At 45.9% G+C, this 14410-nt stretch overlaps 1 protein-coding gene across 1 annotated transcript; it reads left to right on the forward strand.

Annotated features, from left to right (window-relative positions):
• Positions 1–184: 184 nt before the first annotated feature.
• Positions 185–13115, forward strand: LOC135082422 (uncharacterized). Its single transcript, XM_063977217.1, has 16 exons — positions 185–259; positions 1892–2095; positions 2943–3300; positions 4625–4716; positions 4965–5081; positions 5421–5549; positions 5884–6012; positions 6337–6470; positions 7440–7509; positions 7684–7766; positions 8473–8662; positions 10620–10726; positions 11600–11786; positions 12196–12339; positions 12538–12611; positions 12884–13115. The coding sequence occupies exons 3-16, from the start codon at positions 3003–3005 to the stop codon at positions 13113–13115; spliced, it is 1986 nt and encodes a 661-aa protein (XP_063833287.1). The 5' UTR covers positions 185–259; positions 1892–2095; positions 2943–3002.
• The last annotated feature ends 1295 nt before the right edge of the window (positions 13116–14410 follow it).

A 14410-nucleotide genomic window follows, 5' to 3' on the forward strand; every position in this document is an offset into this window, starting at 1 on the left:
CAACATACCGAAATAATTATTATGGCCCCAAGGCTTCAAAGTTTGGAGACCTCTGCTTTACTCAAGTGTTTCTTCAAATTACAAATACTTAATGTCCTAAATTCTTTGGGTATGTCGTCTCGTTCTATCGCAAGGAATCGCCATTTGTGAGTAAAATTGGAACTGTGGTCCACTGTGATCGTCCACGCCATACAACAGCTCAGCCAAGGGCTCTCCCGCACCGGCTCGTCCCGCGGCCAAGCCCGCCGCCAACCCCAAGGTACTACTATACCAACACTTGTAGGGCAGCAGTACCTTCTTCTTTAGGCTAAAGTAGTCAAAAACTTCACAACACGACTTTTTGGCCACTTTGTGTGTCACCGAACTATTTGACGCTGACTGTATAAACCCGCCGCCAACCCTAGGGCAGCAGTACCTTCTTCTTTAGGCTGTGGTCTCTTATAAACGCCGTAGGCCACGTAGTATGAGCCACACTTCCAGCTACCATAATCATTTTTGCAATTAAACATGGTATACAAAGATGTTAGGTACAGACAGTGAGAACGATACTTAGCTAAAATTAGATAGCATGCAAAAATCAAGTAGAAACAACGATAATTTAGCGATGATTCTAAAAAGAACAGAACTACAGCAAGTCAAAGAACTCTTTTAAACCATAAAGAGTCAGTGATAGCAGCCTTTTACTACAGGGGTCTTCAAACTACGGACTTCGGGTCATATCCGGCCCGCGACAGCTTAAAACTAAGCTCATGTTTGTATAGATGGGCAGAAAAATTAAAATTATTAAGGCCTCTGCAACATACCGAAATAATTATTATGACCCCAAGGCTTCAAAGTTTGGAGACCCCTGCTTTACTCAAGTGTTGCCGTAGACCGCGACACAATAGGGTATTTGACACCACCAATCAATTGACGTACTTTTTAAAACTGTCAAAACAAGTCTCATAGATTTTGTATGGCAATACTAGCCAGTGACGTCACTATTTTGCCAATTTCAACTACTTTTTTCAATCACAATACAACCAAAAATCTTAATTTACAGATAATTTAAAATTAATTAAGTTTTTAATTCTGTTCTCTTCCTCTTCCTAATTCTGACTTTTTCAGACGTCGACGTCGGCTTATTATGAAAGTCGATAGGAACGTTCGACGTTGTTGTCGTACGCCGCGTATAGCGTTTAATAGGAGACCGCAGCCTTACACCATTTTTGGCCACTTTAAATTTAAAATAGAAATTACAAAATTACAAATTTAATTACTAATTTTCAGTTTAAACTAAGAAATCATTAAAATTTTACAGTATTATTGATAGTAAATCCAGATGGGTGGCCAAAAATTAAGGTACAGTGATCACAAAGGGGATCTTTCCTCTACCACTGGACATGATGTCTGAACTTAAATACTGCTCACTTTGTGTCATTTTTATGAAAAAGTAATTTATTCACAAATAACGTTATACGACTTAGGGACTTAGGTTACATGCGACTTAGTGACTATAAACAGTTGGGTTATTTACTCGTATAAAGTTAGTGTCTTTATTGAGGTTGCGTCGGGGCGCGTACTACAAAATAGCACAGAATATAATTATTACTAACAAGATGGCGTAAATACAAAATAAAACATACTATAGGCTGAATAACATGTAAAGTGAAAATAAATAGATTCAAGCCAATAAATGAGTTGAATTTAAAAATACACATCAAACAGTTTTAAATCAAGATTATTATCTAATGTCGATTCATAACACATACCTTACACAATGACTCTAAATCAAAACTGAACAAAACCAGTCTCTTTCTAATCAGTCATCCATATTAAGATAAGATAAGATAAGATAAAATAATACTTTATTGCCTTTATACATATTAAATGCTATTTCCTTCTACCCCAGGGTTCAATAACTCTCGGCACGCCGGTCGAAACCCGCTTCGAGCCGCGCCGGACGCCGCCGGAACCTAAAGGCGGGTCCATCACCGCCGGAACGCCGGTGCACCACGACAAGCGGGGCTTCGAGTTCTACAAGCGACGGAGCCCGAGCGGGCCCTACTACGGGGCGCCGCAGCAGCCCAGGCCGCATTCACCGTCGTTTTCGCAAGTGAGTTACTCATTAACTACAACTTGACTTGTACTTGACTAGTGCCCGTTTTCACAATTAATCCCTAATTTTTAAGTGACGCCTATGAAAAAAAATTCCTATTACGTGTTACCATAGGGGTCACTTAATAATTAGGGATTGATGGTGAAAACGGGCATTAAGGTCCTATGTCCCCTAGATGGGGCAGAGGGCGTCCACAACAGTCCTCCATCGTGTTCGGTCTTGAGCTTCGCGCTCAAGCATAGCGCATAAATGTCATTTACGTGATAAATCCTTCCCTACACATTCATACAACTTTTGACAAAAAGCTCATAAAACTCATTTATTTTTGCAAATAGTCTTTTAAAAAGCACTTTTACATGTCTATTACTACACTATTACACTATTATATTATTACACTAGTATTAACCATACTACTGCTTCGGGACAATAAATGTGCTGAGAAGAAGCAGCGCAAGAAACTCAGTTACTATTGTCAGCCTCCTTTTCAAGGGCTTACAGTCTTTAAAATATACATCGATATAAGCTATAATGCTATGTTACTTACTTTTATAATGCATTTTACTGGGTAGGTATGTACCACCCTAAACTGTATCTCACTTTATATCAGGTACGATTGCGCTCAAATACCTGCCTGATTCTGCATAAAAAAAACTAATTAATTTTGCTTATGTATGATGTGAGTTTTGCCCGACACTTGTTTTATAAACCTAGTTTAGTAGGAGTAATCAGGAGGCCCCTATGTATTTGTAAAGTAATACATACTCTATGTAACTGTTTGGTTCATATTAACGTTTTTATTGTTATATCTATCCAAAAGTATCTCAAAAACGTGTACTTTCCACAGAACGCGACGGCAGCCGGCTACTCCCGGAGTCCATACGGATTAGAACAACGCCAGATCATCATGGCGGACTTCATAACCTCACAGCAGATGCACGGCGGCGCGCGACGTGACCGGGACCCACCGCGGGACCCTCCTCGGGACCCACGGGACCCTAGAGACCCGAGGGACCCTAGAGACCCTAGAGATCCTAGGGACCCTAGGGACCCTAGAGATCCTAGGGACCCTCGGGATCCTAGGGACCCTAGAGACCACAGGGCGCCATCGCCGCAATACTCGCCAAGGAGGGAAAGAGAGGGACCTGTGTCAGTCATCCAGAGGCACTCCTATCATCCGCATCCTCATCCGCATCCTCCTCCAGGTATGATATTTCACTTTACCACATGAATTTGATAATTTCTTAAGTGTTTTTACAAAGCTTCTTGGCAAGCGATCTTTGTATTAGACCAAATAACGACATAATGCCATAAAAATATATTAGTAAACCCATAAACCTATATTTCTTTAGTTATTCTATGTAGAACAATACAGAAAATCATTTGAAAAGATCGTAAAAAGTATTTTGAATGAGGACTACTGTATTTGCGGGGTATGACAGTGGTGTCAACTGGTAAACGCAAATACGATAGCCCTCATTGATTGGCGGTGTGAACATAGTGTTGCCAGGTCCAGTGTTACAAAAAAAAAGAGATTGGGTTTCTAAGACCTTGGGTACAGTCAAAGACTTTGGGTACAGCCACAAGGTATAAATATAAACATATAATAATGGGATAGGGTTTGATGATAGTTGACATTATTGTTGAGATGATGTGGGTGACAAAAGTCTACAAGATTAATAAAAATGTCGCCTTTATTCACAAAAGTCTCTGCCAAAGTCGAGTGAGGTGATATGAAAGCACCAAAAACACTCTTTACTCAGGTGATATCACTCTTTTGAATAAACTAAATCAAAAAGTAAACTATGTGAAAAATGGGACAATTTGGCGTTCTAATGAAATCAAAACTGCTGCCGACAAACTGTGTCACAGTTTGGCAGAAGATGTTAATGTATACTGTGTGACATGAAAAAAAAAAGAAATAAGTCATGATACCGTAAAAACCTGGCCCCCTAAAGCCCGGTCCGTGAGCACGTAGAATTTGGCCAATGACCCCAAGCTACCCATCCTTATCGCTCGCGCGTAATTATATTGCTGTCGCGACTGTGTAACTGGCACCTGCAGTGAGTGTGCGAGCGCGACAGCAACATAATTACGCGCGTGCGATAAGGATGGGTAGCTTGGGGTCAACCCACCACCACCCATGGCCATACCAACCTTGCGGTTATACTGGCCGAATCGCGGGAGGTGTGCGCGGAATTGCGGCTGCCTAGGGCAGATTGCACTCCACCGCGCCACACTTCTTGACTCCCTACAAGTTATTTTTCTACGTCCTTGTCCCTATATCAGTTCTCCCCCTTCTGAGGCCTGACATTCACGGCACGGATGGCACCATCTGGTGCCGTGCAGCGCTAGCGGTCCTCCTCCTATGCCAGCCGTAGGGTAGCTTGGGGTAGCTTGGGGTCATTGGACAAAATTCTACGTGCTCACGGACCAGACTATAGCAACGCTAAGCTCACGATCGCGATCGCGAGCCCTTGTAACATGCCGTGTTGTACGCAGGTCACGAAGCTTTCAATTCGCTTGTAGACGTGGCGTCGGCAGCCAGCGCCCTGCCCGTGCCGCGGCCCGAGCCCAAGCCCGAGCCCAAGCACCTGCCGCTCGTGTCCCACCACCATGACGTCAGGTATGTAGACCCATAACCCCCCATAAACTAACTAAGTCCCACATGTATGTAGATCCCCCTTTTCTCGTTCCCCCACATCCCACAAGCTAGCTAGACCAATACTATGACGTCAGGTATGTAGCCCCATAACCCCCATAAACTAGCTAGGCCCCCCTTCCTCCATTTTCGACCTCCCTACAAGGTAGCTAGGCCTCCACAACGTCTATGTAGCACCCCCATTCCCTTCCCCCCTTTTTGAAATAGCTAGGCTACCATCAGTACATCAGTTATGTAGATCCCCACTTCCCTCGTTCCCTGACATTCCACAAGCTAGCTAAGCCCGAGCCCAAGCACCTGCCGCTCGTGTCCCACCACCATGACGTCAGGTATGTAGCCCCCATAAGTCCCCATGAACTAGCTAGGGCATTACCAAGATATTAGTTATGTAGATCCTCCCCCTCCCTCGTTCTCGACCACCCTAGAAGCTAGCTAAGTCATTACCACCACTTCAGGTATGCAGTTCCCCCCACAAGCTAGATAACCTGACCCCAAGCATCTGCCGCTCGTGTCCCACCACCATGACGTCAGGTATGTAGCCCCATAACCCCCATAAACTAGCTAGGCTCCCCTTTCCTCGTTTTCGACCTCCCTACAAGCTAGCTAGGCCTCCACAACGTCTATGTAGCCCCCCCCCCATTCCCTTCCCCCTTTTTGAAATAGCTAGGCCACCACCAGTACATCAGTTATGTAGATCCCCACTTCCCTCGTTCCCTGACATTCCACAAGCTAGCTAAGCCCGAGCCCAAGCCCGAGCCCAAGCACCTGCCGCTCGTGTCCCACCACCATGACGTCAGGTATGTAGCCCCCATAAGTCCCCATGAACTAGCTAGGGCATTACCAAGATATTAGTTATGTAGATCCTCCCCCTCCCTCGTTCTCGACCACCCTAGAAGCTAGCTAAGTCATTACCACCACTTCAGGTATGCAGTTCCCCCCACAAGCTAGATAACCTGACCCCAAGCATCTGCTCGTCTCCCACCACCATGACGTCAGGTATGTAGACCCATAACCCCCCATAAACTAACTAAGCCCCCCTTCCCTCGTTTTCGACCTCCCTACAAGGTAGCTAGGCCTCCACAACGTCTATGTAGCCCCCCATTCCCTTCCCCCCTTTTTGAAATAGCTAGGCCACCACCAGTACATCAGTTATGTAGATCCCCACTTTCCTCGTTCCCTGACATTCCACAAGCTAGCTAAGCCCGAGTCCAAGCCCGAGCCCAAGCATCTGCCGCTCGTCTCCCACCACCATGACGTCAGGTATGTAGCCCCCATAAGTCCCCATAAACTAGCTAGGGCATTACCAAGATATTAGTTATGTAGATCCTCCCCCTCCCTCGTTCTCGACCACCCTAGAAGCTAGCTAAGTCATTACCACCACTTCAGGTATGCAGTTCCCCCCACAAGCTAGATAACCTGACCCCAAGCATCTGCCGCTCGTCTCCCACCACCATGACGTCAGGTATGTAGCCCCATAACCCCCATAAACTAGCTAGGCCCCCCTTCCCTCGTTTTCGACCTCCCTACAAGCTAGCTAGGCCTTCACTACGTCTATGTAGCCCCCCCCTTTTTGAAATAGCTAGGCCACCACCAGTACATCAGTTATGTAGATCCCCACTTCCCTCGTTCCCTGACATTCCACAAGCTAGCTAAGCCCGAGCCCAAGCCCGAGCCCAAGCATCTGCCGCTCGTCTCGCACCACCATGACGTCAGGTATGTAGCCCCCATAAGTCCCCATGAACTAGCTAGGGCATTACCAAGATATTAGTTATGTAGATCCTCCCCCTCCCTCGTTCTCGACCACCCTAGAAGCTAGCTAAGTCATTACCACCACTTCAGGTATGCACTTCCCCCCACAAGCTAGATAACCTGACCCCAAGCATCTGCCGCTCGTCTCCCACCACCATGACGTCAGGTATGTAGCCCCATAACCCCCATAAACTAGGTAACCCCCCTTCCCCCTTCCTCGACCACCCTACGAGCTAGCTAAGTCATTACCATCGTATGCAGTCCCCCCTCACAAAATAGCTAAGTTTTGGGCTGACACTGTGTAGGTTTGTTGTCGACACGAAAAGAAGAAGAAGAAGAAATAGCTAAGGCTGCGCGACGAAATGTTAGCCCCCCCTCACCCCATAAACTAGCTATGCCATCGCCAAGACATCAGTTATGTAGAATCCTTCTCCCGTTCGCCGTTCCCATTGTAAGGGACAAGTTAGCTAGCCTACTACCACGACTATGTAGCCTTTCCATCCCACTACACTTCACCAGCTAGCTAGGGCATCATCGTGAAGTATAATAGCACTGGAAGGAAGTCGATCCTTAACTTCGAACTCCTCCTATGTTCTTCTGAGTTCTGTTGCATGGTTGGGTTTTATTGGTGTTCAAGCTGTAGTGCTAAATCCTAGTGACGCAGATATTGAAATGGTGGGAAATATAGGTGGTAATAGTCCCGTTAAAAGCCAGCTAGGTGGCTCAGAAGTTGTAATTTCTATTCTCAGATGGGACACGTGTATAGTGTAAATACACAGGCTTGAATCAACCTAATTGTCTAAAAAATAAATGATATCCCGGACTGAGGATATCTCAAGCCGTCCGTCCAATTAAGCCATGTCAGTCGCCAATGGCACCAGAATTGTGACTTGATATTAGCAATAGAGACTCATGAATCGTCGTTCTTCACAGACTTCAAGACAGAATGCAGAGGGACATAGCGATAGCACAGAAGTACCATCAGCAGCATTTACAATACCAGGTACATGTACGTTGGAAACTTCATTCACAATATTATTGGCACTAATTGTATAAAATTTATAATCGTCAAAGAAACTATGCTTTAACAACGACAAGTTTTAAGATTTCAACATTATTTTAAATTGAACTGTAGTATTTATTTATATCATGCATTCAGAAAGCAATTTCTTTACAGGTGTTAGAACGAGACAGAAGAGCGCAGCAAGCGCAATTCCTAGAAAGAGACAGACAAATTGCGATTCAACAAAATAGAGAACGGTAAGATAACTTAAATAACATTTTATTTCTTGTTTACATTTCTTGTAACTGCAAGCAAATTACATGTGGATAAAAAACAGATGAACGGGAGTTTTATTCATAGACTCATTCATCGTGTTGTATTACGTCTTTTGTAAGTTGTCCGTCATTACATATAGTGAACAAACAACAAATTAGACCTATAAATTACTACTCCAATTTTGTGTTCGTAAAGTTATGTAGAAGTCTTGTTTTTAGACGCGTTGCGAAACTAGGACTAGTTCAAGCATAGACAAATACCAAAAAAGTCTGTAAACGAGCATTTCGACTCGGTTTCAACCACAGACAGTGCCACTTGTGGTCTAAACTGAATAAATATTTTTGAATTTGATTTCGATTTTAAGGCCCAGAACACACGGTGAAACGAAACTGCAACTTCTAGTTACTTTTGAGTTGCATCTAAGTTTCTGCCATAGATTCCGTTGAAAGGCCACACATGACGCGAGCAGTTTGACCAGTTCAAATCGGTTTCAAACTGGTCGCGTCATAATTATGTGGTCTCTCAACGGACGCTATGGCAGAAACTTAGATGCAACTCAAAAGTAACTAGAAGTTGCAGTTTCGTTGCAGTCGCGTTTCACCGTGTGTTCTGGGCCTAAGACCTAATAATTAATCAAATAACAATCTCCAAATTGTACATAAATTGATCCTCCAAATCTTCGCACAGCGAGCGCGCAATGGCGGCGATGCAAGAGCGACACATGTCCATGGATCAACAGCATCAGCAACATCAACAGCAGCAGCATCAGCATCAACAGCAACAACAACATCAGCACCAGCAGCATCAGCATCAGCAGCAACAGCACCAGCAGCATCAGCAGCAGATGCACGAGCGTCATCATTTGCAACATCAACAGGTATAAGATTTTAATTAAACTTTCGCGTTCCATTTCAATGAGGGTTTTCGCGATTGAAAAATCCGCCAGATGGCAATACGTAGACGCGAGGTCCAAATGCTGCATGATTGGTTATTTTTGACATGACATTGACAGATATGTCAAGATCCACCAATCACGCAGCAGTTACCCCACATCCACGTCCCGCCATCTAGCGGATCTTTCATTCGCCAAAAACCCTCATTAAAATAGTAAGACACGTAAACGTCAAGCCGTGAGTATAGATGACCCAAGCTGAACTGTCCCACCAAACTCAATGACAGGGGGGCGCTACCATCGTTCAACTAAATGGTTTCCAACATGGCAAAAATCGGAACCAGCGATCCGGTATTGACAGTGGCGCCCCACTGTCAGTGTCATGGATAGGACAGTTCAGTATTTTGGAACTATACATAATGTAACTCATTAATAAAGGTCGTGTTAAGACCCGTGTCTTACTATTTTAACCAACAGGTATGTTCGTCATAATATCTTACTATTATGGCAACCCTATCTCATCATCATCATCATTTCAGCTATAGGACGTTCACTGCTCAAAATTTTTTTTTATCCACAACGAGGAAGCTTTTGGCCTGTATCTCACCTGATGGTAAATGACGATCAGGCCGAAGGTGGAAGCGAGCTTCACCCGGAATCCTCAACCACGGAGGAACTGGCTATCTTACCTCTAACTGCCGGAACACAACAATGCTGTTAACATTGTTGTTATGGCGACAGACTTCGGTAAGATGGTGGTTGCTAGCCAGGCCTCTTCCAATGATTTCCATGTTGCCCGGTTGGTAGCGGCCTGCGTCCAGCGCCTTCCTGCTACCTTTATGATGTCGTCGGTCCACCTTGTGGGTGGAAATCCCACGATGCGTTTTCCGGTACGCGGCCTCCGCTCCAGAACCTTGCTGCCCCATCGGCCGTCAGTTCTGCGTACTATGTGCCCTGCCCATTGCCACTTCAGCTTGCTAATCCATCGGGCTATGTTAGCGACTTTAGTTCGTTTACCCTATGTAATTTTGAACAAAACCTTTTCTTTAAAACACAATCTTAAGTCTTTTTGATATTTTTATTACTCTCTTTTGTATGCTATTAGAATAAACAGTAAAAACTCTTTCATATTGACATGACATAAGTATACTTGTATCATTTTTGTTAGGTTTAATGGCTGTGCAATAAGTAATAGTACAGGTACAGAAGGATTACTCCGCAAGACGATTTAAATAAATGCGAGTCTTCCTACGACGCGATACAGTGGAATTCAGCTCGCACAGCACTACGTACCTACAATTTTATTCACCTACAAGTTTTGTCTCTTTCTATCGCGTGCCTCTGAACTCTTCTTACGCTGTTAGGGTTGCTGTATAGTGAAAAAATAATTAATCTACTTATTTGTAATGAGGTACGTATGTAAGTAAGTACGCATTCCTTATGAAAAACCTTGGGAGAGGCCTTTGTCCAGCAGTGGACGTCATTTGGCTGAAACGAACGAACGCATTCTGAGCAGTAGTCATGGTAGGTTAGGTTCCTATACTATCCTAAAAATACCTACATGGCCAACATACCTTTCAGCATCTTTGGGAAGCGAAAAAAAGATAAATCCGGTAGAATTCTTTCCGAATTTAAACACCTGAACGCCGCACAATATTTCTTTCTCTTTATGTCCATTTTTAAATAATATTCTCTATATTATCTTCGATCATAGAATTAGGTACTACAACGCACGCCAGCGTCCTGACGGGCGCGCGCGTGACACTCGACTGATATAATACCCGCCGGCGGGGCGCTTCGCTGTAGGTAATTATCGGATATACCGCGCGGAGTGAGCCAGGCCTGGCATTTCTTTGTAAACAAACCCGTTTTTACGTTTCTTTTTCTTCCAAAAACCCAGAATGCTACAAGATCCAGATTTAACAGTATTTTCCCTTCACAGGTGGTGTCATCCCAAGAGAATGAGAGAAGAAACGCAGGCGCGGCCGCGGCCTACGCACAGCACAAACACCGCGCGCTCACGCCGCACCATATAGAAAGGAAGGACGCGTAAGTAACCCTCATAATATATTTATTTATTTTATGTTATAACGTAGTATCAATTTATTCACCGTTTGTTTAAGACAGTGTTTTTCAACCTGTGGGTCGCGACCCCCTGGGGGGTCGCCAAGCCTCTGTAGGGGGGTCGCGAGAGGTCGTAAACTACCTGAGTAAAAGAATCACTAAAGTTATAATGATAGATTTATCCGATATCTAATTATCCAAATGCATAAATGTTGTATGGATTGAAATATTCGGTCCCTACAACATCTTTGTAACATTATAAAATGCATGAATAAATAAAAGCGAGCGGTCGGGGGGTCGCGAAATATTTTTTTGTACCAGGGGGGTCGCGTCATGAAAAAGGTTGAAAAACACTGGTTTAAGACATTGTTTGTTGAATTTGATTTAAAATAAATTCCAAAAACGTTATTACGTTACATCTTAACGTTATGTAAGAACTGTTTTTGAAAACTCTATTGGAAAATGTGAAGTTTGATTAGTAATTCTATGTGTGTTATAAAATTCTGTTCGTTTTCTTTACAATAAAAATAAAATAAAATAAATAAAATATTTGTTTAAAAAGGAGTGGGGAAATGAATCGAAATATGATATTGGAAAGTTTTCTTTAAAGTTTAGCATTTGTTCAGAAATGTAGTTCTGTGGGTAGGTGCAGGTTGATCACGCCTTTAAGACGACAGTTTATATCTGTAGCTTAGCTTTAGCTTCAATGTGGTGTGAACTTACCATTCATGTCAAATCTAAAACTTTCACAGATATTTGGAAACTTATTGAGTTTCCAGGACTACCTGCTGTGTATTTTACTAACCATACAACATACAACTGCAACAAGTGTGTATAATAATAAACTTTTCTCCCCAGTCGTCCAGCAGTATCAGTGAGCACAGTTAACACCGCGCCGGCCCAAGCCGCGGCGGCCAACGCGGCGGCAAACGCGGCGGCGACGGCGGAGGCGCGCCGAGCGGAAGGCACGCTGACGGCTGCCTCCCTCATCGACGCCATCATCACGCACCAGATCAGCCAGAGCACGGATCCTCAGAGGTTCCCGGTGAGTCGGCATCATCATCATCATGGCAGCGATAGGACGTCCACCGCTGAACATAAGCCTCCAATGAGCGAGCGAGCGATGTAGTGTACGAGTCCAGCCGTCTTGTAATGTGTGAGTCCAGCCATCTCGCTCATCGACGCCATTATCACGCACCAGATCAGCCAGAGCACAGATCCTCAGAGGTTCCCGGTGAGTCGGCATCATCATCATCATTATCATCATCATTTCAGCGATAGGACGGCCAATAGGCCTCCCCCAATGAGAGAGCGAGTAGTGTACGAGTCCAGCCGTCTTGTAATGTCTCGCACATTCTCCAGGCGTCTTGTAATGTGCGAGTCCAGCCGTCTCGTTGTGCGAGTCCAGCCGTCTCGTTGTGCGAGTCCAGCCCTATCGTAATGGGCGAGTCCAGCCGTATTGTAATGAGCGAGTCATCATCATGGCAGCGATAGGACGCTCACTGCTGACCATAGAGGGCACGCTGACGGCCGCCTCGCTCATCGACGCCATCGTCACGCACCAGATCAGCCAGAGCACGGACCCTCAGAGGTTCCCGGTGAGTCGGCATCATCATTTCAGCTATAGGACGTCCACCGCTGAACATAAGCCTCCAATGAGCGAGCGAGCGATGTAGTGTACGATTCCAGCCGTCTTGTAATGTGCTAGTCCAGCTGTCTTGTAATGTGCGAGTCCAGCCGTCTTGTAATGTGTGAGTCCAACCATCTCGCTCATCGACGCCATTATCACGCACCAGATCAGCCAGAGCACGGATCCTCAGAGGTTCCCGGTGAGTCCTCATCATCATTTCAGCGATAGGACGCCCAATAGGTCTCTATTTCAGCGATAGGCTTCCCCCAATAAGCGAGCGAGCGATGTAGTGTACGAGTCTAACCGTCTCGTAATTTGCGAGTCCAGCCGTCTTGTAATGTGCGAGTCTAGCCGTATTGTAATGAGCGAGTCCAACTGTATCGTAATGTGTGACTTCAGCCGTCTCGTTGTGCGAGTCCAGCCGTCTTGTAATGTGCGAGTCCAGCCGTCTTGTAATGTGCGAGTCCAGGCGTCTTGTAATTTGCGAGTCCAGCCGTATCGTAATGTGCGAGTCCAGCCGTATCAGTGAGCACAGTTAACACCGCGCCGGCCCAAGCCGCGGCAGCCAACGCGGCGGCGACGGCGGAGGCGCGCCGTGCGGAAGGCACGCTGACGGCCGCCTCCCTCATCGACGCCATCATCACGCACCAGATCAGCCAGAGCACGGACCCTCAGAGGTTCCCGGTGAGTCATCATCATCATGGCAGCGATAGGCCTCCCCCAATGAGCGAGCGAGTGATGTAGTGTACGAGTCCAGCCGTCTTGTAATTTGCGAGTCCAGGCGTCTTGTAATTTGCGAGTCCAGCCGTATCGTAATGTGCGAGTCCAGCCGTATCAGTGAGCACAGTTAACACCGCGCCCGCCCAAGCCGCTGCGGCCAACGCGGCGGCAAACGCGGCGGCGACGGCGGAGGCGCGCCGAGCGGAAGGCACGCTGACCGCCGCCTCGCTCATCGACGCCATCATCACGCACCAGATCAGCCAGAGCACGGACCCTCAGAGGTTCCCGGTGAGTGATCTTCATCATCATCATCATTTCAGCCATAGGACGCCCACTGCTGACAATAGACCTCCTCCAACGATTTCCATAATGACCGGTTGGTAGCGGACTCCATCATCACGCACCAGATCAGCCAGAGCACGGACCCTCAGAGGTTCCCGGTGAGTCCTCCTCATCAACATTTCAGCGATAGGCTTCTCCCAATATGCGAGCGAGTGATGTAGTGTACGAGTCCAGCCGTCTTGTAATGTCTCGCACATTCTCCAGGCGTCTTGTAATGTGCGAGTCCAGCCGTCTCGTTGTGCGAGTCCAGCCGTCTCGTTGTGCGAGTCCAGCCGTATCGTAATGGGCGAGTCCAGCCGTCTTGTAACGTGCGAGGCCAGCCGTCTTGTAACGTGCGAGGCCAGCCGTCTTGTAACGTGCGAGGCCAGCCGTCTTGTAATGTGCGAGGCCAGCCGTCTTGTAATGTGCGAGTTCAGCCGTCTTGTAATGTCCGAGTCCAGCCGTCTTGTAATGTGCAAGTCAAGCCGTAACGTAATCTGCTAGTGCAGCCGTATCGTAATTTGCGAGTCCAGTCATAACGTAATCTGTGAGTCCAGCCGTGTCAGTAAGCTCAAATTAAAATTCTGTATAATTTTGGGGCTAATTTATTGGTGTCATCAGCCTATATACAGCAGTCCAGACCTTCCTCAATGAAAACCATATTATCCTGTCTTTGGTTTGTACCTAGCTTTAGCATCTCTATTTTCCGTAATAATTTATTAATTAAAATAGTAAGACAAGGGTCTTAACGCGACGTTTATTAATGAGTTACATTATGTACTCACGGCTTGACGTTTCGGCGTAACTCATTAATAAACGTCGCGTTAAGACCCGTGTCTTACTATTTTAGTTGAAATGGAACGCGAAAGTTTAAAATCTTATATTATACATTATTAATGTTAACCATTCGTCCTCAGACGCTACGCGAGTGCGACAACGGGCAGCCGCCCGAGCGCGGGCCCACGCCGCACGAGGCGCCGCGCGACGAGCCGCTCGCA

The sequence above is a fragment of the Ostrinia nubilalis genome, chromosome 21 (genome assembly GCF_963855985.1).
Source record: "Ostrinia nubilalis chromosome 21, ilOstNubi1.1, whole genome shotgun sequence".
Classification (NCBI taxonomy): domain Eukaryota; kingdom Metazoa; phylum Arthropoda; class Insecta; order Lepidoptera; family Crambidae; genus Ostrinia; species Ostrinia nubilalis.